Genomic DNA, 27,138 nt, shown 5'->3' with positions numbered 1-27,138 from the left:
TTGTCCCACGGCTGAGGTCCCGGTCCTTGCAGCATTTGGATAAAGCAGCCGCGCTCCTGGGAGGTGATTTATGTAAGATAATTTATGTAAGCTGAGCTTCGCAGGTGCCTGCTGCACAGCCGGGGTCCCTGGAGGGACTGGGTGGTTCAGCTCCATCAGTCAGATCGAGCCCCCAGACCCATTTTCTCTGCACTGCCCGGCCCGGGGAGGAGAACCGGGGGGTGACCGTATTCCCTCAAACTTCTCCTAGAACCTTTCAGAAGGTCCGGTCCAGTCTCAGCAGCAGTTCACTCGTGTACCCACCGTGTGCGGACAGAACCCAGCCCCTGCCCAGCCCGGGCAGTGCAGCTCGGAGGATGAGGAGTCCTCCGGAGGTCTCACCCAGCGGTGATTTGGGTGAGGCGGTGCCAGCCAGAGACCGGGTGAGCATCAGAGCTCCTTGGGGCTCCGACTGTTGGGTTCTAACGTGGGGTCCCGGGGCCCAGCCCCGAGCAGCGCTGCCCGTGCCGGGGACGAGCCGGCTTCTCGCCCGCAGCAGCTCAGGCTCTGCCTCCGCCCTCCCTCCCCGCCCCGATCTTCTGCTCACACCCGACCTCAAAAACCGGTTTTCGCGTTAAAACCGGAGCCCGACTGGTGCTGGCAGCGTCGGGGCTGGGACCGACTCCGCTCCCCTCGGTCCTGCCGCTTCCTCCCGGCCCCCGGCACCCCCTCCCCCGGCTCTCCCGGTGCCGGCGAGCCCCGAATCGGGTCAGTCGCTCTTTAAAGGCTGGAAGGCGGCACCATGTGATGCTCCGGCTCCGGCGGGGAGCGGGGCAGCGCCTGCGGGAGCCGAGCGGTGCCGGGCACCGGGGACCGAGCGCAGCCCCGGCCAGCCCGGTCCCCCCGGCCGCCCCCAGCATGAGCCCCGCCTCGCCCTGCGGGGGGACAGCGCCGGCTCTCCGGGGGTGAGCGACCCCCAAAACGAGCCCTGGCTTTGCAGACAAGGTGAGAGGGGTCGGGGCCGGGAGCGGGGGCACGGCGGCTGCAGGGAGCAGCGCAGGGCAGGGAGGGCACCCAGCGAGGGCACAGCGGGGGGACAGCGGGGGGACAGCGGGGGTCCCGCCGCAGCTCCGTTCGCCCCGAGGGCTCCGACAGAGGCCCCGGGGTGTCCCCAGGGGCGGGGGGCGCTGCCGCTCTCCCAGGACTGGCCGGCGGCTCCGGTTCCGTCTTCAGCGCCGGGAGCGGTCGCGCTGCGGGATGGAGGGTGAGGGATGGAGGGTGAGGGATGGAGGGTGAGGGATGGAGGGTGAGGGATGGAGGGTGAGGGATGGAGGGTGAGGGATGGAGGGTGCGGGATGCAGGTGGGTGCGGGTTGAGCGCGGGAGGGGCAGGGGGGGCTGGAGCCCCGGGGGACGGCACAGACGGGAGAAGGGTTTTTCCCACCCCCTCGACCAGGCTCCATCCCGCTCGCAGCTCGATCAGCGATGCCACTCTCTCACTGCCTCCCTGTGTGCTCGCAGGCGACCGAGGAACCCCACGGGAGCAGGGCGGACCGGAGCATCATGGCACACCCCATCTCAGCCTTCCAGGCTGCCTACATCTCCATCGAAGTGCTCATCGCTTTGGTGTCCGTGCCGGGCAATATCCTGGTCATCTGGGCTGTGAAGATGAACCAGGCACTGCGGGATGCCACCTTCTGCTTCATCGTTTCACTGGCGGTGGCCGACGTGGCCGTGGGGGCTCTGGTCATCCCCCTGGCCATCATCATCAACATCGGACCCCAGACGGAGTTTTACACCTGCCTCATGGTGGCCTGTCCCGTCCTCATCCTCACGGAGAGCTCCATCCTGGCGCTCCTGGCCATTGCCGTGGACCGGTACCTGCGGGTGAAGATCCCCGTCAGGTAGGAAAAGGCGTCGGAACCAGCTCTGTTGTGGAGGTTAAAAGGGAGTGAGGAAACCCCAAATTCTTGGAGAAGCCCTGGGAGAAAGGACTTTCCTCCACGCTGCCATCCCAGACACATCTGGCCGCAGGGACAGGCTGGGAGAGGAGGGGAAGGGGGGGGGTGTCCTGGAGGCTCCAGCAACTTCTTCTGGGGAGTCGGGGGGTGCTGGGTGCGCAGGCAGTGCTGGCCGTGAGGGACAGTCCTTCACGGGATCCCCACGGCCAGGACAAAGTGTCCCCAAGCATGGGACAGCCCCAGCCGGGTGCTCCTGGAGAAAAGGGGACACAGGTTCGGCTTTCAGCCCGGATTTTCCCTTGCCATGGGCAGCAGCGGGACTTGCTGTGGGACACAGCTTTGGGAGTTTGAGGAACCAGAGGTGGCAGCCTGGCACATTTCATGGGGCAGCCTCCCCCAGGAGAGGGTGCCTTGCAAAAAAACTCCTTTCTCCGGTTTCCCCCTTCTCTAACTGCTGCATTCCAAGCCCAGAGCAAGTATCTCGGGCCGAAAAGGAGGAGGACACCTTATCTGAGCACTTTGTTGGAGCTCTGACGCCCCAGGAGGAGATATTTAACCCTTCGTGCCCCGCTGGGCTGGGGCAGCATTTCGGGGGTGCCGCGGTGGGAGCGGGGGCTGTGAGCGGGGCTGGGACATGAGAGCCGACCTGGGTGCCCTGAGCAGAGCCAGGCTCACCTGGCTGTGAGTCCCTCTCGCCCTGACGCCTTTGCCAGGCTCACCTGGCTGTGAGTCCCTCTCGCTCTGACGCCTTTGCCAGGCTCACCTGGCTGTGAGTCCCCCTCGCTCTGAGGACGCCTTTGCCAGGCTCGGGATGCGGGAGCACTGCTGGAGAACAGCCCAGCCCGGCTGGGCGCTCCTGTCAGACCCCTCTGCACTTCGGGCAGTTCCCTGGAGGGGTCCCCGACCCTTCATCAGCACAAAGAGCCCGGAAAGGCACCGACCCCCTGTGCTGGTGCTGCCCAGACCCTTCCCGAGGCAGGAATTGCCTTCCCATTCAGGGAGACAGGGACGGGAGGCGCCTGTGCTGGGATGGCCCGAGCGCTCTCGGTGTCCCCACATCCATGGGATCAGCCCAGGGATGTGTTCCTTTGCTGTTTTCCCGCAGACACCAGCAGCAGAGCTTGCTTGGAGAAGATCTGTTAGACAGGAGGGGGTGCAGGATAAATCCACAATCCCTGGCCACCCCCTCGCTGCCGCACATGATTCCACAGACTGTTCCCGACTTCCTCCCTAGGTGTGATTTTCCCAATCGCTGTCTCCCAGCCCGCCGGTGTCACCAGAGTGATTCCCACCCTGTCACTGCTCTCGGAGCTTTTTTGGGCTTTGCGCATCTCCTGCGTGTGGGGAAGGCTCCGGTGTGGGAGTTCTGCGGCTCCACAGGAGCAGCACAGCCTGTCAGGCATTTTCCTAACAAACCAGTCCATTTTTAACTCCTTGTCTGCCTCTGAGCATCAGATGGGCCTTTCAAGGGAGATTCCTGCCCTGATTTCAGGAGATTTCCTGGGAGCAATATGAATATTAATATTATACTGTACAGTTTGGGTGGGTTTTTCTCATGCAATTCCCACCCTGAATTTTGTGATCCCATTGTGTGCCAAGAACTCAGCAGCAGGAGTTTTTTCTCTGTCTTTTCAGAACATATTTTAATATTGAAAAGCTTTGTAACTTCATCAACCTAATGGTTGCACTCAAGTATCTCCGAGGTCTTTCCCAACCTTAAAGACCCTACAGCTTCATGAATTCCTGGCAGTTGATACATGTGGTGATTTTAGGGGATGCAGTGCCCTGTGTACAGCACACAGGACAAGAAACACCACTAAGGAATATTCCCTGAATCTGAAAGGCCTCGAGTTTCTCCCAGCTTGTTGCAGGACGCTAAGGATGACAGTGACAGCAATTTTGCAGTGTTCAGGGCTCTTGTGGTGTCATTGCTAACTGTGACACTGAACCCAGCAGTGGCAAAGTGGGTGTTGAGAGCCAGGAGCACCTGGCAGGACTCGGGGCCCTGGGGGAACATGTGGCCACTGTACCTGGGAGAGCTCTGGGAGAGCTCCAGGCATCCCCAGAGAGCTGCAGGCAGTGATGGCAGCCAGAGCTGAGCAGAGCTTTGCAGGCAGGTGGGGAGGGATGTGGGGATATCTACCTCAGGCTCATCCCTAGGGCAGCCAGAACATGGGCAGGGACATGTCCCCTGGCACAGGCAGGGACAGTGTGAGCAGGGACATGTCCCCTGGCACAGGCAGGGACAGTGTGAGCAGGGACATGTCCCCTGGCACAGGCAGGGACAGTGTGAGCAGGGACATGTCCCCTGGCACAGGCAGGGACAGTGTGCTCACTGCAGCCCATTCCTGTGCCAGGGGACTCTTCAGACAAGCCTGGCACAGGGTGGATCCTCACCAGTGTGACCCACAGGAAGCTGAGGGGGTCCTGTGGGGATCCCCCACACTCCAGCCCTGCTCCCCTCCCACAGGCAGCCCCGGTGCCGCTGAGGCTCAGGGAGAGGGAAATGGCAGGGACACCTTCCACTATCCCAGGTTGCTCCAAGCCCCTTCCAGCCTGACCCTGGACTCTTTCAGGGATGGGGAAGCCACAGCTTCTCTTGGCAGCTTGTGCCTTCCCCACAGGAAGAACGGCAGGGAATGGGGAACACGGTGCATGGCAGCCTGGTTCCAGCTCCATGGACAGCCTGGCCCTTGGGCTGGGAGTCTGGGGGACAACCTGCTGGTCTGATCCCTGTTCCAGGGAACACACAGACCCAGCTGCTGGAGACCTGAGGGACACTGGAAACCTGGTGGCCCCAAGAGTGGGTTTCTCCTGGAAGAAATGGTACCCTGACACATTTGGGGTGTCTCTACATGGCAGTGGGAGATGCCAGAGCAGCATCCAATGCTCCATCACTCCAGGGGCACTTCCCATGGACACAGAAGCACAGAGGGCCGTGGGCCACTCTTGCAAGGTGAAGGCAGATTTTATGTGATGGAGAGGGGTCTTGTTTGGATTCGAGTTGGCGCCTCCTGTTCTTCCTTCTGTCCCCAGCACACACCCAGCATGGTCATGGCACTGGGATGTCCCACCAAATCCTCTCCCTTTTCTCCAGCCCCTGATCTCTCCTGGCTGCTGGGGCCTGAATGGTGCTGCCTCCCACCTGAGGGGCCTTTCCTTGACTTAGGAGGGATGCAGGAGCATCACTTGGGCTGAGCAGGCTATAGCAGTGGTTCCCCCAGCCCCCACAGGAACAGCTGGAAACCACCTAAAATAGATTTGCTGGTGGAGAACTCTTCCTCCCCTCTTACATCCTTCCTCCCTGCCTGGCAGCCAGGCAGGACCCCCAGCCTGTGATCCCCCCCCATCCGGGCACAGCGGGATCTCCTGGCCCAGCCCAAACTTCCCCCTCACAGCCGTGCCTGGGGAGATGAAACGAGTTCAAAGGGAGGGGAAGCAGCCGGCCGGGGGTGTCCGGCAGGAACCGGCCCCGCGGCATCCCGGTGGAGGCAGGATGGGAAGAGATGGTGCTGGAGCGGTGTTTGAGGGGATGCAGCTCCTTCAGCACCAGCTTCTGCTGCCCTGGGGGCCCTGTCTCTGCTCTGAGACGTGCCTTGGGCCTTTTGGAGAGGGTCATAGCAAAAGCAGCCGCTGTCCTTGGGATGTGCCAGACCCCTTTGGTGAGGGGATGCTGCATGCCTGGGTGCAGCCCAAGCCAATCTTGGAATATCCCTGGGGGTCCTCACCTTGTGACCTCACCTCAAACACTTTGAAACGTGCCAGGAAGGGAAAACCTGCAGGAATCTGATGTTTGCAGGAGTTTGTAACTCGTGTTGGAGTCTCTGTCCACAGCCAGAACCGCTACCCTCTGTGCCTGGGCTTCAGCGTTGGGGTATCCTCCCAGCCCTGCCCTTCCCACCCTGCAGCATCCCAAGGAGCATCCCACCAGGGAGAGCTGCCTTTGGTGCTGCTGAAGGTTTGGAAGGCACATCTGTGAGGCTGCAGAGCCACGGAAGTCAGATCAGGATGGTTGGAACTCTCTAGGAAACGGGGGACAGGAGGCTGGAGCACAGCATGGGGTAAAAGCAGTGTTAGGGGATGGCTCTGTGGACAGCGCTGGCATTGCCTGCTGGTTCAGGGATGCCCTGCCTGGAATGAGGTAAAACAGCTCAGGGATGGTAGGAACACCCCTAAACCCTGCAGTGCCTTCAAGGGGGATGTGCAGGAGACCTGTGAGCTCCTGGATGGACCCGGAGGGCGAAGGGGGAAACTCCCCCCTGGACTCCCTGTTTTCCAGGCTCCTGCCTGAGCTCAGGCTCTTCCTGGGATTCTTGTGCTCTTTCCCCTTCTCTCCAGCCCTGCCAAGGGCCACAGGCATGAGGCCAGCTAGGGCCAGGTCATGGAAAGCCTGGGAAGTCTTGCTGCCCTGGCCAGCTGGGTGGTGGAGCAGGGCACATCTGAGGTGGCTTTTCCCCATTCCAGGTGTCCCAGAGCAGCTGTGGCTGCCCCTGGATCCCTGGAAGTGCCCAAGGCCAGGTTGGATGGGGCTTGGAGCAGCCTGGGGCAGTGGGATGTGTCCCTGCCCACGAGTGGAATGAGATGAGCTTTAAGGTCCCTTCCAACCAAACCATTCCATGATTCCTTCACTAAGAGTTCACGGAGGGTCTTGGAAGGAGAGTGATGGTCACCCTCTGCCATGGGATGGGCAAGGAGGAGAACATTGGGATGGTTAAGCCAAAATTCCCAGCTCCCAAAACATCTAAGGGCCCATGGGACATCTTTCCAGCACTCCCAACACTTAGTGCCAGGAAACCTCCCTGTCCATCCAGGCCAGTGAACAAGACAAACCACAGCTCTTCCAAGGCCTGCTTTACATTCAGAAGAATTTCAAAAGCATCCAGGTGACTCAGAGCTCTCATCCAGGAGCTCATCTATTTTCTTTCAACCTCCATTAGTCAGTGAAAAGATGCCATCCATCTGTACAGGCCCCATCCCTGAGAAAGCAGATTTCATTTCCAAGGAGAACACTCCCATTTTCCCTAACTTGGAGGAATTTTGGGGACTGGTAGGTCTTTGCAGCCACCTCTTTTGTTTCTTCCCCTGCTGCCCTTCTCCAGGTATATTTTTAGCACATGAGAGTGATCTGTGGAGAACTTCATTCCGTGGAACAGGCAGCTCTGAACCAAGGATGGAGATTAAATGCAGGAATTACAGTCCAGGGAGGTTTCTGAGACTTGAGGCTGTTTCCAAGCCACACTTCTCAGCACACTGCACTACCTCAGCATGTGGGTGCTACATCAGAGCCAGCTTTTCTCAGCAAGCTCTGCTCCAACCAGAGCCGGCTGCACGGACAAGCTGTGCCAGTGCAGCGCCAGGAGCTCGATTCCAGCATCACCAAAACCCCAGAGACCTCCAGAGGGGCAGGAATCCCTTGAGATGGGATTTGCCAGCAGGTTATGTCGGTCTGAGATCCTGGTAAAGACCTGTAAACATCCAGGTGAACTGGTTTTCAGCCCTGCTCTCTGATCTTCAGAATAATTTCCAGCCATGAATAGGCGAAGTCAGGGATCAAAGCCACGAGGGCTCTTCCCTCGGCGGGGGAAGCCTGGATCAGACTCGCTGGGAGCTCACAGCTGCCGTGAGACCTTCGCTGCCAGACACAAAATCAGGTCACTCCTGCTGCCGTGCAGCTGCAGGGAGGCAAGCAGGGCTGTCAGCAGCACTCCCAGCTCCTGCAATGGCAGGAAAATGCTGCCTTGGGGGTGCCACCTTGGGATGCAGTGAGGGGCTGAGCGTGGGGTGCTCAGTCCCCAGCAGAGCAGAGGGAAGGGGAGGAGAGCCCCAAATCCTGTGTGGGAATGCTCCAGACTCGCTGATATTCAGAGCTATTCCCAAATTCTCTGAGTTAAAAGGATGAGAGGAGATGAATGGCCTCAGGAGACCCTTCCTGAGCAGCAGGAGCCTGTCCCCTCCCAGCCCTTGAGAAGCCCAGCAGGGTGAGGTGCCGGGTAATCGCTCTGACCCCAATAGCGGTGTCACATCTGTCCCTCAGCAGAGCTCACATCTGCCAGGGCTGTGTTGCAGGGCCATCAGTGAAAACCTACTCCTTCTGCTGCTTCACCCCAAAACCCTGCTCTGGGAATGTTTTCATTGGGCTCTTATTTCCATGATTTTCAGGGTAAGGCATCAACCCTTGGCAATGTCTCACCAGTAAATTTGAGGACGTTCCCAGCAAGGGCACATCTGCAGATGGGGAAACTGAGGCACTGAGCTGCACCATAGCTGGCTCAGGGTGATCCCACAGGTCAGGGCTGGAGGCTGGGAACAGGGAAGGTGCAGAAGCTGAGATTTTCTGGGACAGCACGGCCTCTCTGCTGCTGGACTGGAGTCCTGCCGTGACTGTGCCCAGGGCTCTGGAACCAGGCTCCTCCAGGATCCAGTCCCAGCCCTGCTGAACCCTGCAGGTTAATTCAATTAATTGTTTCTCTTTCACAGCCCAGGGTGTGTATAGCCATAGGTTTGTAGCCATTTGTGGTAATAAAATTGACTGAATGTGTCTTGAACGGGCCAGGTTGGCTCAACTGCAGGACAAGACAAGGAGCAGTGGCTTCAAACTGAAAAAATGGAAATTTCGGTTCAATACTGGGAAAGAATTCTTCCCTGTCAGGGTCATGAGGCCCTGGCACAGGTGCCCAGAGCAGCTGTGGCTGTCCCATCCCTGGCAGTGCCCAAGGCCAGGTTGGACAGGGCTTGGAGCAGCCTGGGATAGGGGAAGGTGTCCCTGCCATGGCAAAGGATGGAATGGGATGAGCTGTAAGGTCTCTTCCCACCCAAATCATTCTGCTCCCCATGAGCTCATGGTGCAGGGAGCAGACACCAAACCAGGTGGGGCTGTGTGGATGGAACCCAGCAAGGCTCTGCCATCTCCATGGCCATGGTTCAGGTGTGGTACCATCAATCCAAGATCGACTTTGCCAGGCAGGTGGGATACAGCCAGCCTGTGTTCCCTCACCCCATGGCAGCACAGAGGGTTCACGAGGTCTCCATGGAGCAGGAACTGAGGAGCACCCACAGCCAGGACCAGCCAGGCATGGTGGGACAGACAGCAGGTCCCTCACTGGAGCTGAGGAGCGCTCCTGTGTCCAGGATGTGACCTAAGGATGAGCTGCAGGGCCCCAGACCTGCCTGGGAACACCCAGACACGCTGTCACACTTCCAGGACGTGGCTTTCCCTTTCCTGGAGTGACCAGCCTGTGTCCCAGGGCTCTGGGCCGGTGGAGGTGACGGTGGTGCCCTCCTGGGCTGGGTGTCCCAAGGCCCTGTGCAGATGCTGGCACAGACAGGGAAACAGGAAAGAGGCTCTGCCAAAGCAAGAGCTGCTGATTCAGCTGTCCCAGCCCCTGCCAGCCCAGCCTGGCCCTCCAGGCTGGGTGTTGGGCTGAGTCAGGCCCAGCTCACACAGTCTGTGTTGAGCTGGCCCAGGGCATGCAGGAGTCCTTTGATGGGGTCCCAGGTCCTCCCTTACCCCCAAGATGTAGGAATGTGACTCCATCCAGGGGAGGTGTCATTATCTCCTGATCTTTACCAATCCAATCCCATCTCTGGTCTCACCTCCTCTCCACATCACCCAGAGCAGGTGATGGAGCGGGAACAAGTGACTCACAGGGGGTGCAGAGGGGCTCAGACACCAATCTGGGGTGCAGAGGGGCTCAGACACCAATCTGGGGTGCAGAGGGGCTCAGACACCAATCTGGGGTGCAGGCTGGGGGTGCAGAGGGGCTCAGACACCAATCTGGGGTGCAGAGGGGCTCAGACACCAATCTGGGGTGCAGGCTGGGGGTGCAGAGGGGCTCAGACACCAATCTGAGGTGCAGAGGGGCTCAGACACCAATCTGGGGTGCAGAGGGGCTCAGACACCAATCTGGGGTGCAGAGGGGCTCAGACACCAATCTGGGGTACAGGCTGGGGGTGCAGAGGGGCTCAGACACCAATCTGGGGTGCAGAGGGGCTCAGACACCAATCTGGGGTGCAGGCTGGGGGTGCAGAGGGGCTCAGACACCAGTCTGGGGTGCAGGCTGGGGGTGCAGAGGGGCTCAGACACCAATCTGGGGTACAGGCTGGGGGTGCAGAGGGGCTCAGACACCAATCTGGGGTGCAGAGGGGCTCAGACACCAATCTGGGGTGCAGAGGGGCTCAGTTGCTCCTCTTGACACGGAGCCTTTCCCAGTGACTGGCTCTGGGCTCTGGGCTGCTCTCCCTGTCCGTGCCCAGCCCTTGGCACAGGCACGTGGCCTCTCTCTTGCTCTTTTTGGAAATGTGCCATGTGGCCATCAACAGCCAAACCACCCTCAGCTCCTCCTACACCCTCAGGTCAATTACACCAGGGTTTTTTAGTCCATTAGTGGTGTCAGAATAAACTTAACTGTGCCATAAAAAGGCAAGATTGGTTCTGCTGACCAGGAAGGGAATTTTGGCCGTGAGCTCAGGTGGGAGAGAGTTGTGACAAAGCCTCCACATCCAAACTTGGATCTGGAGGGAGCCCTGTGAGGCCAGACCCCATGAAATCTCCTGTCTGGGACACCTCAGAGCAGCTTGTGCTTGACACCAGGGACTGCTGGCCATGGGGATCTGCTCTGAGGGGCCTGGGACATGCAGGTCCATGGGGCTCCAAGGCAGAACAGGCAGGGCTGCAGGAAGGACAAGGGATGGGGACAGTGGAGCTCATGCACCCAAATGACTGTGTTTGAAATCAGCCTGGCAGCGAGGAATGGCTCATCCAAGGGGTCAGAGGGGTGCATGGGCAGGTCTGTGTCCTGGGGTGAAGGCAGGGAGGAGAGAAACATCACAGCAACTCAAAGAGGGAGGAAAAAAAAAGAGGAAAATGTGTGGGAGGCAGCACAGTGAGAGAACCTGGGAGATGAGTTTCATTGTGACACACACCAGAGTCATTTCAGACTGAGAGGAACTGATGGGCTGGGAGAAAACCTCTGTCTGGAAGGACAGGGAAAAGCCCTGTCCTTCCTGATCTTGCTCACAGGAGTGTGAGGGAAGCCCAGACACAGCTTGGGGAGCGCTGTGGTCTCTGCAGGCAGCAGGACACGGAGCATGGAGGGGACCGCAGGAGCAAGAGACTCCTGGGAGGGATGGGGACAGCTCGAGAGGGCTCACCCCCCTGGGGACAGCAGCACTGTCTCAGCCTGGGGAAATGACAGCCAGCACATCTGAGCTGATAGAAGCAGCATTAGATTATCCTGGAGAGAAATGAATGATTTTTCAGTGATCCTGCCAAAGCAGCAGGGATGGACACAGCAGCTGAGCTGGCAGAGCCCAGCGCTGGGGCTGGCAGTGTCCAGGGAGGGGTGTCCCAAGGGGCTGCTCCTTTTGGGACACCTTTCACCCAACGTGACCTGAACTTTCAAGGCCATGGAGTGGGAAAGGTGATGTCCCAGAGGCTGTCTGGGCCCCTGGCAGGGAGTTCCTGCTCTGGAAGTGGTCACCCAGCTGCTGGGGCTGGCTGGTGCATGGGGTGCCCAGTGGCAAGAAAGAACAATTGATGCTCTCTAGGGCAGCCACAAAAAGCCCCCAAAGCCAGCAGGTTGTCTTGCAGAATAGCAGTGAGCTGGGCGGGGGGAAGGGGAGACATCACTGGTGATTCCACCAGTGAGAGAGGATGAAATAACCCTGGAAGACTGAGATCATCCTCCTTACAGAGCCCTGTGGGCTGAGGACTGGTGGACGATGGGGGCAAACAGGGGAGGAAGGGCTGTGACTGGTGATGTAGGGAAGAGCAGAGCAGGGTCAGCCACTGGAAAGGTTTGGGGCATCTGGCTCTGCCCTTCTGTAGAACCCAACAGCTCCCCTTGCACCCTCACTCTCCCTTTTTCCCATTGTTCCCCATCCCTTCCTTGCCTGGGCTTTGCCCCTTGGCACTGAGCAGGCAGCTATCACAGTCCTGGGTGTCACAGCTGTCACAGTCCTGGGTGTCACAGCTGTCACAGTCCTGGGTGGTGTGCTTGGGCTGTTGTCAGCTACCAAAGTCTCTGAACACAAAAAGGAGCTGCAGGACTCCAAGGGATTTCTTCCCCAGCCTCTTTCCTGTGTGTCCCTCTGCTGTCCCTGGCACCAGACCTGGTGCTCTTGCACACAGATCCCAGGTACCAGCCACGCCCAGCAGGACTGTGGGGACACAGAGGTGACATCTCCCTGTCCCACCCTCTGCCTGGGGTGGCAGTGCCAGCTCTCCATCATTCCTTTAAGGAAGGCACAGAAAGCCAGGACATTGCTGCCATGGCTGTTTATCCACCTTCTCCAGGCTATTTCTCTCCCTGCAAGGAGAGATGGGGATGATTTTCTTTGGCCTCCTTCAAAGGAGGGAAGTGCCAGCTCCCAGCACCAGGGATGTTTTCTCATCCAGCTTGGTCCATCTTGGCAGATCACAGCTCCCCTCTGCGACTCAGTCTCCCCATCTGTTCACAGGGGGAGTGATGCTCTCTCTGACAACAGCGAGGGGCTGATGCTGAGAAATGCTGTCTCAGACATCGCCAGAATTAGCACAGTCCTACGGATTAAATTATTCCTCTTTCTCTTCTGCTCTGGTAACAACACTCGGTGCCTTTACCCCTGGAATACACAAATGAAACACTCATTTCTCTCGGTGTGAAGGCTCCAGGCTCTGCTGAGTGGTCCTGACTGGGAGAGCCAAGAGCTCAGCCTGGGCCCAGATGGACCTGGCAAAGCCTGAGCAGGGCCAGCAAAGCCCCACGTGGGTGCAGCTCAGATGGGTCCAATTTCAGAGATCTTCCCACATTCAGCACTGCTGGGACACAGGTTCTTTACAGGCTCAAGGAGGTTTGTCTGCTCTGAGGGAGCTCAAAGTGCTCCAGTAGCAAAAGACCTGGAATCCCAGAATTCAGGAGATGCTGCAAAGTTTCTTGGGTTGAGGATGGAGGGAACATTTAATTGTGGTGTTAACTGGAGCCTTCACTTTCGATTTGGCATTTCATTTGACTGACTGAGATATGGAATAACTGTTCAGACTCATTCCAAGATAAACAACTCAGTGGCTTTACACACGTTCTCTGATCATTACTTCTGGTGTGTGGAGGGGTAATTACACAGCTTTTACTTAAGCTTTGTGGGGAGTTGTGTTTGGACAGAAGTTGGAAGCCAGCTGTAGCCGAAATTGGTACCTCCAAAATTATTTCCACCAGTTGAAACTACATATAACCAACTCATTAGCAAAAACCTAAAGTGAATCCAGCTGCTTTTGCATTTGAAATTGATCTTTTAATCGGGGAAAATATGCATTGGACAGAAGGTGCTGGACTGGTTGTTTTGGGTTACTGTGTCCTTTGAGGTTTAGAAACAGTAGATCTCATCAGCTCTGCTAATTCTCCTCTAGGCACTGGGTGGAGAAAACAACGTCTCTCGTTTTGGGAACCTCCAGCCAATTTTTCAGTCTTGGATGTCCTAATCTTTAAACTGGGTTAAGTGCAAGAAAGAAAATGTTCCCTTTGCAGTGACAAATTGTGCTATGAGGATCCTGATCCAATAACAAGTTGCAGCCTAAGAAACTGAGGAGTTTGGTTGTTGGCTGCAAAATCAGGAGTCAGGTTAGCAAGAGAAGTGTAAAACCCAAGAAATTAAAAGGCAGCCAATATCAGTCTCTTGTTCCAAGTGTTCCAGTTTAGGATATGTCTTTTTTTCTGATGAATTCTGCATTGGAAAGATAAAGACCCACCTCAGCCCCGTTCTGAGGCTTGCTTGGTGCCTCTTAATCGAGATTCTACCTCCAGTTTCCTGCCTCCCATTTATGTGAGGAGCAGATCTCAATGTCCTGCTGAATGCATATACAACAACAGCAGCTGTCAAGACCCCCCTCATTTCCCTTCTCCTTGGGGTCCCTGATCTGCTCCTACCTTTTCATGGCTCTTGAAGTTTTCCAGACTCCCCTGGGGACCCAGCTGGCCTTTGCTCAGCAGCGTGGTGGTGACAGGCAGGGAAGGTGGTGGCACTGGGCACCTCCTCAGCTGCCACCTCCCTCCCAGCACAGCTGTTTTCCTTCTGCAGCTCCACGTTTTGTGGGATGGACTCTGAGCCACAGAGGCCCTGGGAGCCCAGTCCTATCAGGCACTTCATATCTGCTGTCCCATTTCCATTTCTCAGAGCCACATCTGGCATTTTTAGTGGCTTTTAGAGCTACTTTCTTTCTTCGTCCTCCCTTCTTCTCCTTCCCTTCTAAATTTTGAGGGCTGACTTCAGAGTCCCCGTTTCAAAGAGGTTCTTTTGCATAAAGAACCAAAATATGCAATGCATAGAAAATCAAGTGTAATACAAGCAGTAATTAAAAATCCATCACTTTTATCCAGCCAAGCCCTGGATTTGCTCCGGAGATTGGCAAAAGCTGCCTTTTATCCCTTCTCCTTTGTACTTTGGGAATACCTCACCTTCACTTATCCAATCCCACAAATACTCTGCTGAATTGGGTCTGGACAATCAGCTCCTGGCTAATTGCTATGGCAGGGGCAGGGCTGTTGTGTGACACCGCTGGAGGTGGCCAGGGTGATGGCCCAGCATGGCAAGGGACTCCTGGGTGAGATATCCTACCACAGCACTGGGTGGGAAACACCTCCAGCACTGTCACAGAATCATGGAATTGTTTGGGTGGGAAGGGGCCTGAAAGCTCATCCTGTTCCATCCCCTGCCATGGGCACCTTCCCTAGACCAAAGCTCCAAGCCCCATCCAGCCTGGCCAGAGAGATGCACATGGGGTTGAGAGCTCCACCTGAAATTGTCTTTTGCTGGAGGTGGGCTCATCCCTGTGATGTGGTTGTGTGGGAGCCACCCTCAGACTCAGACCCCTCTCCAAGGAGATGCTCACACAGCAAATTCCTATTTTTGACACCAAAGCTGTTTAGACACTAAAAATGTCCAGGAAATTTATTGCATATAAAAGGGGGCAGCAGTGAAGACAAGTCTGTGGTGCTCATCACACCGTCCTGCAGCTTTCACAACCTGACCCTTGGGGTGAGCTCTTGGGGCCCAAGCTGTCCTTCTCTGTGTCCTAATTCCCAAAGTCCTGGGCCTATAAAAGAATCTCAGCTTCTGCTTGCTTTTTTTTTTTTTAAAAAAAAGCAGCATTTCTTACACTTAGCTCAAAATGTTGTTGCCTGAAAGCAGCAGCCAAAAGACGAGAGCATCACATTTTTTTCAGAGAACATCACCAGCTCTGAGATTCTGCATCTCGTTTCATGATTTTGCAGCCACTGCCAATAGTGTTAAATCACTTCCCTCCTACCTGCCTCGGGGTCCTGGAGGAAGAAGCCAGAGGTCCAGGAAAACTCAGGGCTCCTGCAGGGCCCTGACCACACGTGGTAGAGCTGGGGGGGAGCCCTGGAGGTGCCTGGGTGCAGAACTAGGGCCCAGTGGGACTTGTTCCCCACTGCCCAGTGCATCCTCACACTGCCACGTGCCAGCAGGAGAGGGAAATGTCCAGAGCAGTCACCCACTAAGCACCCTTGGACAGACCTGGTAGTGCCCACGACATCAGGGATCTCACAGCTCCCTTCAGGGCATGGAGGCTCTGTCTGGGCTTGGAGGGCAGTGCTCATTGATAGACACAAACTAAATTATCATTTCCCTCAGGCACTGGATGGCCTGGGGATCCCAGCTCCCTGCTTGACCTCCACACACAAATTTGGGATGAGGGGCTGAGCTCGGGGTGAGTGGTCCTTGCTGAGAATCTGCCTGTGCAGTGACAGAGTCCACAGCAGGGTGCAGCCTCAGGCTGAAAGCCAAGCTCATCTGGATTTTTTCTGAGCAGAAAGGTTTGATATTGGGTGTTGGGGACGCTGCTGGAGGATGTGAGGAAAATCCTCTCTGAGCAGAGCGGGTGACTCGCACTCCTTCACCTTCCTTGGACAGCGGCTGCGTCTCCTCCACACCAGGGCAGAACCTGAAGAAGGAAGGATCTTTCAGTGAGAAACCTCTGTCCTTTCCAGCCTCCCTCCCTGAGATTTCCAGCCCTCCCATGCTCCCCCTTCCCCTGCAGCTCCTGCTCACGGTGGATACCCAGGGGAGCTGTCAGTAGTGGTCCATGGTGGAGCTGCTGTGGTTGCTCACCCCCCACTCCGAGCTGAGGACAGCTGGGCCAGAGAGCTGAAAGCAGCTCTGCATTTACTGGAAGCTGTGGTTTGTTCCCAAAGGCCGTGATTCACTGCCAGAGCCGGGGCAGTCCAGCGGCACAGACACCCAGAGGGAGGCACAGCTCCAGCTCCAGGATCTGGCCCAGGAGGGTGTGGGGAGCTCAGCCAGCCTGCTGCCAGCTTGTGGCTGCTCCCAGCTCCCAGGGACAGAGGTGTGATAGGACAAGTCTCCCTGGCTCTGCTGGAAAAGGCGTAATCCTGTCACTGGAACCTGAAATGTGGCAGGTTTAGCTTAGAACCAGCTGGGCACTGGGGGTGTAGGTATCTGGGAGAGCAGGGAAACGTCCTGAGGCTCTGGGTGATGCCCACACGGGAGTGCCAAGGTCAGGGTGGGCTGATCTGGGGGGTGTGCTGCACTTTGAGATTTGATCCTACTGGGACTGGTCACATCAGGAGAGTGGCAGAGCTGGGGGGACGTGGCTGGGATCTGAGTTGATCCAGGCACTACTGGAGCTGTGGGATCACCTTTTCCCACCCCTGTAACCTCCATCTGGATGGACATCCCCAGTGACCCTCATTTTGGGACTGTCAGTCTGGGCTGAGGATAACCTGGCGTGGCCAGGCTGCCCCATGGAGGCATCATTCCCACTTCTAACAATTTTAGCACATAAAGCTCTTTTCTACCTTATTTCCTCAGCTTCTTGTGGGGATGCTTGTGTCCCTGGGGCTGCTTTTAGACGTGCCCACATCCCTCTGCAGTCCTCAAGGACTTCAGGATGCCTCCAAGGTCCTGAGAGATGTGTCAAGGCAGGCTGAACCCACATCAAGGCTGAGCCCACACCAAGGCAGCAGCATTTCCCTAGGCCTTGTTTGGAGCCCAGAACATCTGCAAATTCCCCAGGTCCCTCCAGAACCTTCTCTGGCAAAGCCCAAAGCACAAACCCCGTTTTTGTGTTATTCTTGCCATTTGCTGGACCAGCTGCAGCTTCTCCCACCACTGAATGACTCCCAAAGCCCTGGGGACTCCATATTTTGGTGTGTGGGGACCAGTCAATTTTGGCAGCATGAATTTGTTCTCCTCAGCCTCATAATCACCCTCACCCGCATCCATTAAAGAATTACTGGCTATTAGAGGTGATTGCAAACATCCCGAGGTTTTGCCAGACGCTTTGCTTGGCCAGAGTTGTTTGTGTTTTGCAGGCACTGGTGAATGATCATTACACAGAGTCACCGTCTTGGGGTAGAAAAACCAAACCCTGAACACAGATGGAGCAGGATGGTCAGCAGTGGAACGCACACATCCACCCTCCTCCTGCTTTTGGGCTCTCTCCTGGTGGCTTTGGGAGAGGTTTGCGTCACCAGGTGTGGAACCATGTCCTCATGCCGCAGTGGAGGAGAGCCGAAGTGTTCTGGGAGCAGAGATGCTCAAAGAAGAGGCTTCTCATGCCCAGGTGCTCTCTGGGGAGGCAGGAGTGGCTGCAGCTCCAGGTCACCACACGTGTGCTGAGCTTCCAGGTTAGCAAAGTGCCAGCTGCTCTCAGAGCTGGGCCAAGCAGGAAAGACACCATATGGTGAGAAAATCCTTGCCTGTCTCTCAGTGGGGTGGTCCTAGCTGTGCTTGAGAGCCCTGCAGGGCAGAGTAACAGCCAGGAGTGCTCCAGTGACAGCCATGACCTCTGGAATCCAGTTCAGAGCACACAGGACACTCACACAGGTGTGGGTGGGAGGACCCAGCAAGCATCAGGAACATCCATCCTGGACTCCTTCTCATCTTTGGAGCTCCTGTGCCCTCCTCTCCTTGCAGCACACGGCCCAGGGAACCCCAGCCACTCACGCCCCCCTGGGCTGTCCCAGTGCTCCAGACTGGGGCAGCTGGTGGTGATGGAGGCAGGGCAGCCCTGACCTGTGCTCAGTGGTTGCCAGAGAGGTTCCAGGTGGAGGTTTGGGATGCAGCCACCCATGTGAGAGGTGGCTAAAAGGTGTCTGTTGCCATTGGTGCCTCTCCTGCCCTGGGAACCCTTCAAAAGTGACACCTGTAGAAAAGCCACCACTGCCCTCATCGAACTGTCCCTCACCCTGAGCAGACAGACGTGGGTGAGATACCAGGAGGAGATTTTCCTCCTCAGCTTCTTTTAAATCAGGTCCCCAAGGCAGAGCCTGAGGCCAAGATTCCACGTCACAACCACCTGGCCCGTCCCCTCCAACCACGATTCCCACTCCCTCTTGTCCCAGGTATTGCTGGCACTTCTCAGGTTTCTTCCACAGCTCAAATCTGTTGCAGACCAACCAGCCAGAGGTGCAGGGAAGAGACACACACAGGGTCCTCCAGATCCCTCTGGAGCGCTGGGAAGAGGCTTTATGGTAGGATGCAGGTGTCAGGCTGGAAATACTGTGCTGATGGAGTTTGCTGGGCTGCTTTGGTGCAGGACAGGGGCTCCAGCACCAACAAACACCAATGTCCTGGCTAGATGTGCTCTTCTGGCTCACTGTTGTGGTTTTAAGGCAGTAACTAAAAAATTACTAGAAAACTTATTTCTTGCTGTGAGATATGGGTTAGAGCAAGAGCAAAACAGGCTTAAAACTTAAAAGGAATAAAGAAAGTTTATTAACAAAACTACAAGAATAAAAACACCAGAATAAACCTCCAGAAAACCCTTTTATCCCCCACTACCCACCATTCTCTTGTTCACATGACAACATAGAGACAAAAAACTTTGGAACTTTGGTGTTTAAAACAGTCCCAGTTCTTGCTAGAGTCTTTTCATCAGCTTTTGTAGAGAAACAGAAGTCTCTTTCTGCTAATCTATGGAGTTTCTCACGAGAAAACTATTTCTGTTATAGCTTTCTATTTCTCTGATGCCAGCTGCCTGGAAATCTGTCACCAGTTCACTCCTCCCATTTCACGTCACTCTGAGGTGTGTATGGGTCATGAGTCTAGGGATGTCATTTTTAAGGATGAGTTATTCAAAGGCAAAAGTTCTCTTCATCTATTTTTGTGAGCTTCGCTGGAAAACAGTTTTCTCATTGCCCTCAAGGCCTCAAATCTTCGCTTCACTCTGTTCCAGCACTTCACTGTATCACAATTACTCTCCCTTTTGCTCAAAATCCACACTTTGAACACTCCATTCCTCCCAATAGACTCTGTCATGAATTAAACGAGATTTTTTCAGAACACTATTGTCCATCTCCATAGCTTTAACAGAAAAATATTTCAGCTTATAAAGCATCTCCTTATTCTCTCTTCTCTATCTAGAACTTAACTCTTTTCTTCACTGTCTTCTTCATGTTGATTCTCTCTCTGTCTCTCTCGGAAAAAGGAGTAATCTGTACATTTTATCCAGGTAGTAAGAGTTAAAGTCTTGGAAAGCTGCAGATGTTGATGGTGTCAGGTTTCAGTCCAGCAGCAGAAACTGCAAACCAAGCCAGGCCGGCTTGTCCGGCCTGGAGAGGGGGAGGAGGCCGAGACAGAGCCTGTTACCTCGTCAGGAGCCAGAAACCAAAGAGAACAACAGAGCCCTGGCTTTACAGCTTAAGAAGGTGTTCACAAGTTGATCTCACTTTTCAATAGTCAAAACTGCTGTCAATTCTTAGAAATGACCGATAATTAGTCAAGGAAAAAAACTCCCATCAGTCACCAGCAGCTTCAACTTCCTTAGCTCTCAAAACTATCTTAAAAGTAAAGTCACCCCATGACACTCACCTGAAAGACCAGACCAGTTTTTTATGCCTTTACTTGCCAGCTGGGTTTTGACAAGCAATCAGTCTGGGATTTGGGGATCAGGACAATTTCCCTGGGGATGTTGATAGGACCAGTCTCTCCATTCCAACCATTTGTAGGAACAAGATGTAATGTCCAGCCAAATACCAGCTTTGACTGATGGTGGTTGACATTTGTCCCTCCTAAGGCCACCACTCTTATGGTGACATACCTACCAGTGGCCACAAACCCACATTTGTTACCATTCTGTGATTCTATGAAGAAGGAACTAACCTTTCACTTCCAGGATCAGAGGTGACAAAGGCTCTACGAGCAGAGCTCCTTCTGCAGCACTTCCCACTTTGTGTGAGTACCCAGGGATCCCCTTGTCCCAGCCCTGAGCTGTGCCTGACCTCGCCCTTGCAGAACCCTGATACCACTTTGCATTTCTTAGGTTCTCATTTCTGAGCAGCTTTGAACACCAACATCTGACTTTTCCCACACAGCAGCCTCCAAGACACTGAAAGATCTGAAGGGAAGATACAGCCAGGAGAAAGGAGCAGGAATCCAAATCCCCTGAGATCAAAGCACTTTTCTCTAGAGACTTTCAATTAGATCAGGACATGATCTGGCTGCTTTTTCTTGTTGTGTTCATCGTGCAGATGAACTTCATGTCAGCTTGGCCTCCTTTCCCCCTGCCACATTGGCTCCAGCTTCTTTTCATTAGTAATGGTCTGTCTTCATTAGTGAATTAATTTCCAAGGAATTGCACTGAAATAAACTATCCAGAGCAAAGACCAGCAAAGCCACATCTTGGCACTGGCTGGACAACAGCGAGTGTTTTGTGGACAGATTAGAAAGACTAATCACAGAACTGCTAAAAACCTCCACATTTTATTCAAACCAGGCCTAGAGTCTTTGAAGCTTTTTCAAACAAAACAAGAGATGTTTGGTGAGTGTTTGGTTTGGATTGACCTCTGGATCTTGGAAAGGAGCCCTCATCCCTCTCAGGGACAGACCCCAAGGCAAAGGTAAAAATCCATTAAAGCAATGAATGCTCTGTTCTGCAGGTGCTTTTAGACATGTCCAGATGTCTGAAATGGTCACAGGGCCTTTGTCCACCCAGGGCTGGACACCTCCAGAGCAGGGCCTGGGCTGAGCTGGGCTTCTTGGGCCACAACAGAGAGGGCTGCGGAGGTCTGGACACATCAACATGTGGCAGAAGTTTAATGAGGAATGAGGACCAAAGGGAAAGTAGGATGGATGGTGTCTTCAGAGTGATGGCCAGGGGCCACTACAAAGGGACAGAACAAGGGGGAATGACTTCCCAGTGCCACAGGGCAGGGTTAGATTGGATATTGGGAAGGAATTCCTCCCTGTGAGGGTGGAGAGGCCCTGGCACAGGTGGCCCAGAGCAGCTGTGGCTGCTCCACACTTGGAAGTATCCAAGGTTGGATGGGGCTTGGAGCAACCTGGGATACTGGAAGGTGTCCCTGCCCATGGCAGTGGTGGGAGGAGATCTCTTCCATACCAAACCATTCTAGGATCCTATGATCTCCATGAGAAAAAGGGCCTCAGTGTTTGCTCCATCCTCAGACTCTCCTGGAGACAGCATCTTGCCCTAGGGAGCTGCTCCCTGTCTCCCTGTGCAGCCCCTGGGGACAATCTGTTGGCCTCCACCTCCACCCATCACTTCTCCCCTTCCCCTGGGGAGCAAACAGCTCTAACAATAATTGCTATTTTGCCTCTTGGCATTATCTTCCAAAGCCTCAAAGGCAATTTTGTTCTACACTGCAGTTCCTGCCCATCCCATCTCATGATGAGGCTGGATGGTCTTTGGTCCTTTCTCACAGACTTGGCAGCCGGGAGGGCTTGGGTCAATGCCCATCTCTGTGGGGAAGGTGCAAAAACCACCATCCAGCGAGGGCAAGGGAACATCTACCAATTATAGCCAGGCTAAAACTCCCACAGGCAGAGGAAACAAACCCAAAGTGGATGAGGATGGGGGTGATGATTGCCATGAATGTTTTAGTCCCAGCTGTTAATAAAAATAACAGCAGTAATAAAATTGCAATGATGCTGGTAATTGCTCTGGTGCTGATGAGAATAATAAGATTATTTATTAACTATGAGCCATTATCAGCATTTTCAAGTGCTTCTGCCTCCTAGACCATCCCAAACTCCAGCCCTATCATATTTATGCAAAATGAGACAATGATAAAAGATTTTCTTTATGGCATAACCAAGAATAATATTGGGAACAGCAATGTCTGTCCCTGTCCCTCTGCTAACTGTCCTCCCACCATGTGGCAGGGGTTGAAAATCAGGTGGATCTTGCATTTCCACCCTTTACAGAATCAATTAGGTTGGAAAAGGCCTCTGAGACCATCAATTCCAACCTGTAATTGATCCCTACCTTGTTACTCAGCCCAGAGCACTGAGTGCCACATTCAGACATTCCTTGGACACCTCAAAGGAAAATAAAGTGTAAAAGGAATTGAAATTGGACTTGTGGCCTTTGGAGCAGCTGAGCCCCATGAGAGCTCCATGGTCAGACCCAGTGGATGGATGGACCTGGCAGGCTGGAGGAACCTGGAGCAATTTTATAGCTTCTGTCATTCTCCACGTGGGGCTGATGGAGACAGTGGACACAGGTCCCTGGGAGCGTATTTCCTGCAGCTGCCTCTCCCCTTGGCTTGTTGTTTGTTGTGGTTTTAAAGCATTAGCTAAAAAATCACTAGAAAACTTACTCATTTCTTGCTGTGAGATATGGATTAGGAGAAGGGCAAAACAGGCTTCAAACTTAAAAGAAATGAAGTTTACTAACAAAACTACAAGGATAAGAAACCAGAATAAAACCTCCAGAAACCCTTTTTTCCCCACCATCCAACCATTCTTTCGTTTAATTGACAACATAGAGACAAAGTCTGGTGGATTTAAACTGTCCCAACTTTGCTATGGTCTTTTTATCAGTCTTTGTAGAGAAAAAGAAGTTCTCTTTTGTCAGTCTATGGGGTTTTTCACAAGAAACAAGAATTTTCTCATGGTTTCCTATTGCTCTGATGCCAGCTGCCCAGAAAACTCTGCCATCAGTCCTTTCCTCCCATTTCACAGCACTCTGAGCTGTGTTTGTGGGCCATGATTCAAGGGGTGTCATTTTAAGGATGAGTTATTCAAAGGCAAAAGTTCTCTTCATTTGTCTCTGCGACCATCTCTGGAAACCGAAGTTTTCTCTTTGTCTCTTAAGGGCCACAAATCTTCAACAGCTCTCACTTCTCCTTTTCTGTCCCAGCATCTCATAGGATCACAACTACTTCACCATCTGCTTTGATCCACACTTTGAAATACTCCATTCCCCCAAAATACTCTTTCATGAATTAAAGGGTTTTTTTTTTCAGAACATTATTGTCCATCTCCATAGCTTTAACAAAAGAATATTTCAGCTTATTAATGCATCTCCTTCTTCTCTTCCCATCTGAGGTTTAATTCCTTTCCTCACTGGCTTTGATAGTTTATGTTGTCTCTTTACATGCTGTTCACTCTCTCTCTGGAAAAAGGATTAAATCTGCAAGTCTCATCTGGGTAGCGAAAAGGTTAAAATCTGGCTCAAGCTGTAGTAGGTATTTATACAATAGCAATAGTAGGTATTTATGGTGCCGGGTTTCAGCTCAGCTGTGCTTAGAGCCGGAGACACCCCTGGGAAAAAAAGCCTCAGCCACCCCAGAGGCTTCCCGGGAACTTCAGCAGAGCCTGGCCCGGGCTGGGGCTGGGAGAAGCCCCACAGGCTCCATCCCCTGCCCAGGAACCGCTGCAGATCCTGGCCTGGGCTCAGGAGATTCCCCACAGGCTCCATCCCCTGCCCAGGAAGATCCAGCAGATCCCAGCCCATCCTGGGCTCGGGAGATTCCCCACAGGCTCCATCCCCTGCCCAGGAAGATCCAGCAGATCCCAGCCCATCCTGGGCTCGGGAGATTCCCCACAGGCTCCATCCCCTGCCCGGGAACCGCTGCAGGCCGAGCTCAGCCCGGGCTGGGCCGCACGGCCTGGGGAGGACACAGGAGCCAGCTGGAACTCTTACCTTTCACAGCTGGAAACCAAAAAGAGACATTCCCAGGCTTAGGTTTTAAGGTGGTGTTCACAGGTTGATCTCACTTTTCAATGGTCAAAACCACTGTCAGTTCTCAGAAATGGCCAAGTATTGGCCAGGAGATAAACTCCCATCAGTCTCCAGCAGCCTTAACTTCCTTAGGTGTTCCCCATCTCTTAAATGCTGATCTGTCTCATTGTTTGAAGGAGCAACAAGCTGCAGATGTGGCTGTTTTCTGTGGGTTTTTTGGTTCACCCACTTTTCCGTGACCATGTCACAGACAGGCTGGAGGGTGTTGTCCAGGTTTGCCCCGGCTGTTTCTGCTGGTGCACCCTCAAACCTTGTAGGGCAAAGAGGAGCAGGACGAGCCAGGTCCTGCTCCCAAACGCTGTCAGGTACTGCAGCAAGGGGTAAAAATGGATACGGACCACGGATAGACACGCAGGAAGGAGGAACAGATACGGATCATGGAGAGAGATGGATGTGTAGTGAGGAGGGAGGGACCCTGTGCCCAGCTGCAAGCCCTGGGACCATGTTTGGGGACCATGTTTGGGGACCGTGGTGACACCGCTGCTGTTCAGCAGCTTTGTCTGCTGGGCAGTGGCTCTCACACAGCTCTGCAGGTCACAGAGCACTCACAGTGGGAGCATGTCCAGCAAAATCAGCAGAAGACCCCAGAAATGCCCAGGAGTGAGAAATGTGGCACAGCTTGCAGGGGTTGCAAAGAGAGAAGGAGCTGGGGCATGGGGATGGTGCTGCTGTTTCTGGTGTTGCCCCCCAAGCTGTTCAAGCCTAGGGAGGTGGCAGTGGGGTGTCAGAGCTGGAGGGCACATCAGCCCTCCCCAAGGACCTGCAGCCACACACGGGGTGCAGGGGTCAGCACACAGCCCCACCGGAGTCTCTGGCATCTCTCTGCCAACCCCCTTCTCCCTCTGGACCATCCTCACCATTCCCTTCACTTGACCCCCACTTGGCCAGTTCTCTCCCACCACCCCTTGCCCTTCCCATGCCCCAGTTCTCCCTGCCTGTGCCTTTCCCAGGGTCTCCTGCCCTCTCTCCTCCCCACAAGGAATAAATCATCCTCCAAAGCCAGCCTTGGCTCTCAGCGGAAACAACTGCCCACATTGTCTGTCACCTGCTCCCCGTGGGACCTGGCTGCCGCTGGCATGTGGTGAAGCTTTTCCCAGAGCACATTAGGTCAGTTCAGGAAAGCTGTCAGGGACCAATGGCTCTGGACTCACAGGGACTGATGTTCTCTCCTCCAGCCTGTGCCAGTCCAAGCTCCCACCTTGATGCCTTGCCCATGAGAGGGGTCTTGAGAAGGGAGAGTGGGTTTGGGTCCTTGGCTGTATAAAAGGCCCAAAATACTCGATTTCCATCACAGGTAAAGGCTGCAGACCTCCAGCAGGGAGCAGGATTGGGAATCCAGGTTTGCCAGCCACCTCCGCATGGTCCCTGTGGTTGGGTTAACACCAGCAGCACTGAGAGACCCAGCAAACAGTCAGGAAAACATTCTTTGTTCAATCCCCTTTGGTAGAAAGCAATAACTCCTGGGCTGAGAATCTTCCCAGCCTTCAAAGAAAAGCTTTCTGGAGGGCCAGGGGAAAAATCAATCCAGCAGACTGCACTTCCCGCTTGGAGAGCTCTGGAGAGATGAGCCCAGCCCTGGTGGCTCCCCAGGGGCATCAGGGAGGGAGCAGAGCCTAGCCAGAACACAGCTCTCCTCCTCCTCCTCCCACCCCTGGCATCAGCCCATCAAGAAAGAGGGTTTCATCAATCTAAGTACATTAGGAGAGGAACAGGCTGTGCCCAAAGCTTCCCCAGGGGTCCATTAGCACCCACAGATCCTTCCTCCACCCCAGCACATCCCACAGGATGCTTTTGCTGGCGATTTCCTCCCCAGGCACAGGGCAATTGTCTGGGATCTGGCAGGGCTGTTGCGTGGCAGGAGGAGAGGGTGACCTGCTGCTCTGGGTGCAGGTGCTTGGATGGGAGCTGGGGTCCAGAGCACATGAACTCCCTCCAACACATGAGGGCTGGATGCTCAGACACATTCCAGGTGCTAATGCATTCCCTGGCTTGGCATCAACCCCCAGAGCTCATGGATTGAGTCTGGGGTCTCTCCCATCCCAGGACACAGGCAGGGAAACCAGTCTGTGAACACAATTTTCAGAACAGGCTGTTACCTACTTCCAGGGGAGGGAAGGAGGAACATCCTCCTATCAGCACAGGCACTGCCACTCCACCACTGCCACTCCACCTGGAGCTACACAATCCCCATGGCTAACTCCTTCCTCTGGCTGTTGTCTCTCCCACAGGTACAAGAGTGTGGTGACACCGCGGCGGGCAGCTGTGGCCATCGCCTGCTGTTGGATAGTCTCTTTTCTGGTGGGACTTACCCCCATGTTTGGCTGGAACAACCTCAACAAGATGCAGAGGACTCAGGAGCTGAATGGCAGCCGCACAGAGTTTGTCATCACGTGCCAGTTTGAGACAGTCATCAGCATGGAGTACATGGTGTACTTCAACTTCTTCGTCTGGGTCCTGCCTCCCCTGCTGCTGATGTTGCTCATCTACCTGGAGGTCTTCAACCTCATCCGCAAGCAGCTCAACAAGAAGGTGTCCTCCAGCTCCAACGACCCCCAGAAGTACTACGGGAAGGAGCTGAAGATCGCCAAGTCCTTGGCGCTGGTTCTCTTCCTGTTTGCGCTCAGCTGGCTGCCTCTGCACGTCCTCAACTGCATCACCCTGTTCTGCCCGTCCTGCCAGACCCCGCACATCCTCACCTACATCGCCATCTTCCTCACCCACGGCAACTCGGCCATGAACCCCATCGTCTACGCCTTCCGCATCAAGAAGTTCCGGACAGCCTTCCTGCAGATCTGGAACCAGTACTTCTGCTGCAAAACCAACAAAAACGCCACCAGCACCACCATGGCTGAGACAGGCAACTAGGAACTGGGAGAGGGCAGAGGGGGGACCTCTGTGCCCACCCAATCCTCACCCGGACGTTGTTCCTGCTGTCTCAGGAGGAGGCAGCAAGGACCCAATGGGTTCTGAGTTCAGCAGCTCCCTGCAGTCCCCACAGCCATCCCGGGGGGTTATTTATTCAAAAGCATTGTACTGTTTGGATATCGTAGCCTGCAGTGTTCCTTTCTGGTTTAGGAATTTTTCTCCCTGATTGTTTTTGTTTTTCATTTTTTTAAGCATTGCCAAGTATTTAAGGAAAAATTGTACAGACAAACGCGCAGTTTATCTTCATGCAAATAAAGCCTAGTGATCCAAACCA

General features: G+C 54.6%; 1 protein-coding gene across 2 annotated transcripts; it reads left to right on the top strand.

Moving 5' to 3' along the window:
- The first annotated feature begins 659 nt into the window (after positions 1 to 659).
- On the top strand, positions 660 to 27,138 carry LOC102104539 (adenosine receptor A1). Of its 2 annotated transcripts, XM_005530199.3 has the most exons (3): positions 660 to 984; positions 1,500 to 1,882; positions 26,168 to 27,138. In XM_005530199.3, exons 2-3 carry the CDS (start codon positions 1,542 to 1,544, stop codon positions 26,802 to 26,804), a joined length of 978 nt encoding a protein of 325 aa, XP_005530256.1. In that variant the 5' UTR covers positions 660 to 984; positions 1,500 to 1,541; the 3' UTR covers positions 26,805 to 27,138. The 2 variants fall into 2 exon arrangements, with proteins under 2 accessions (XP_005530256.1, XP_087923235.1); XM_088067109.1 differs by lacking the exons at positions 660 to 984; positions 1,500 to 1,882 and adding an exon at positions 24,042 to 24,244.

Source organism: Pseudopodoces humilis, chromosome 26 (assembly GCF_049639895.1).
Source record: "Pseudopodoces humilis isolate 2021_Gansu_Grassland_sample_001 chromosome 26, ASM4963989v1, whole genome shotgun sequence".
NCBI lineage: Eukaryota > Metazoa > Chordata > Aves > Passeriformes > Paridae > Pseudopodoces > Pseudopodoces humilis.
Note: the sequence above shows the minus strand (reverse complement) of the source record. Positions and strands in the feature narration are given on the sequence as shown.

What these genes read in the sequence shown, in the direction of transcription:
- LOC102104539 (XM_005530199.3), top strand. Translation starts at nt 1,542, where the DNA reads ATGGCACACCCCATCTCAGCCTTCCAGGCTGCCTACATCTCCATCGAA. An exon ending in CGGGTGAAGATCCCCGTCAG is followed by an intron (nt 1,883 to 26,167) that starts GTAGGAAAAGGC and finishes TCTCTCCCACAG; the next exon opens with GTACAAGAGTGTGGTGACAC.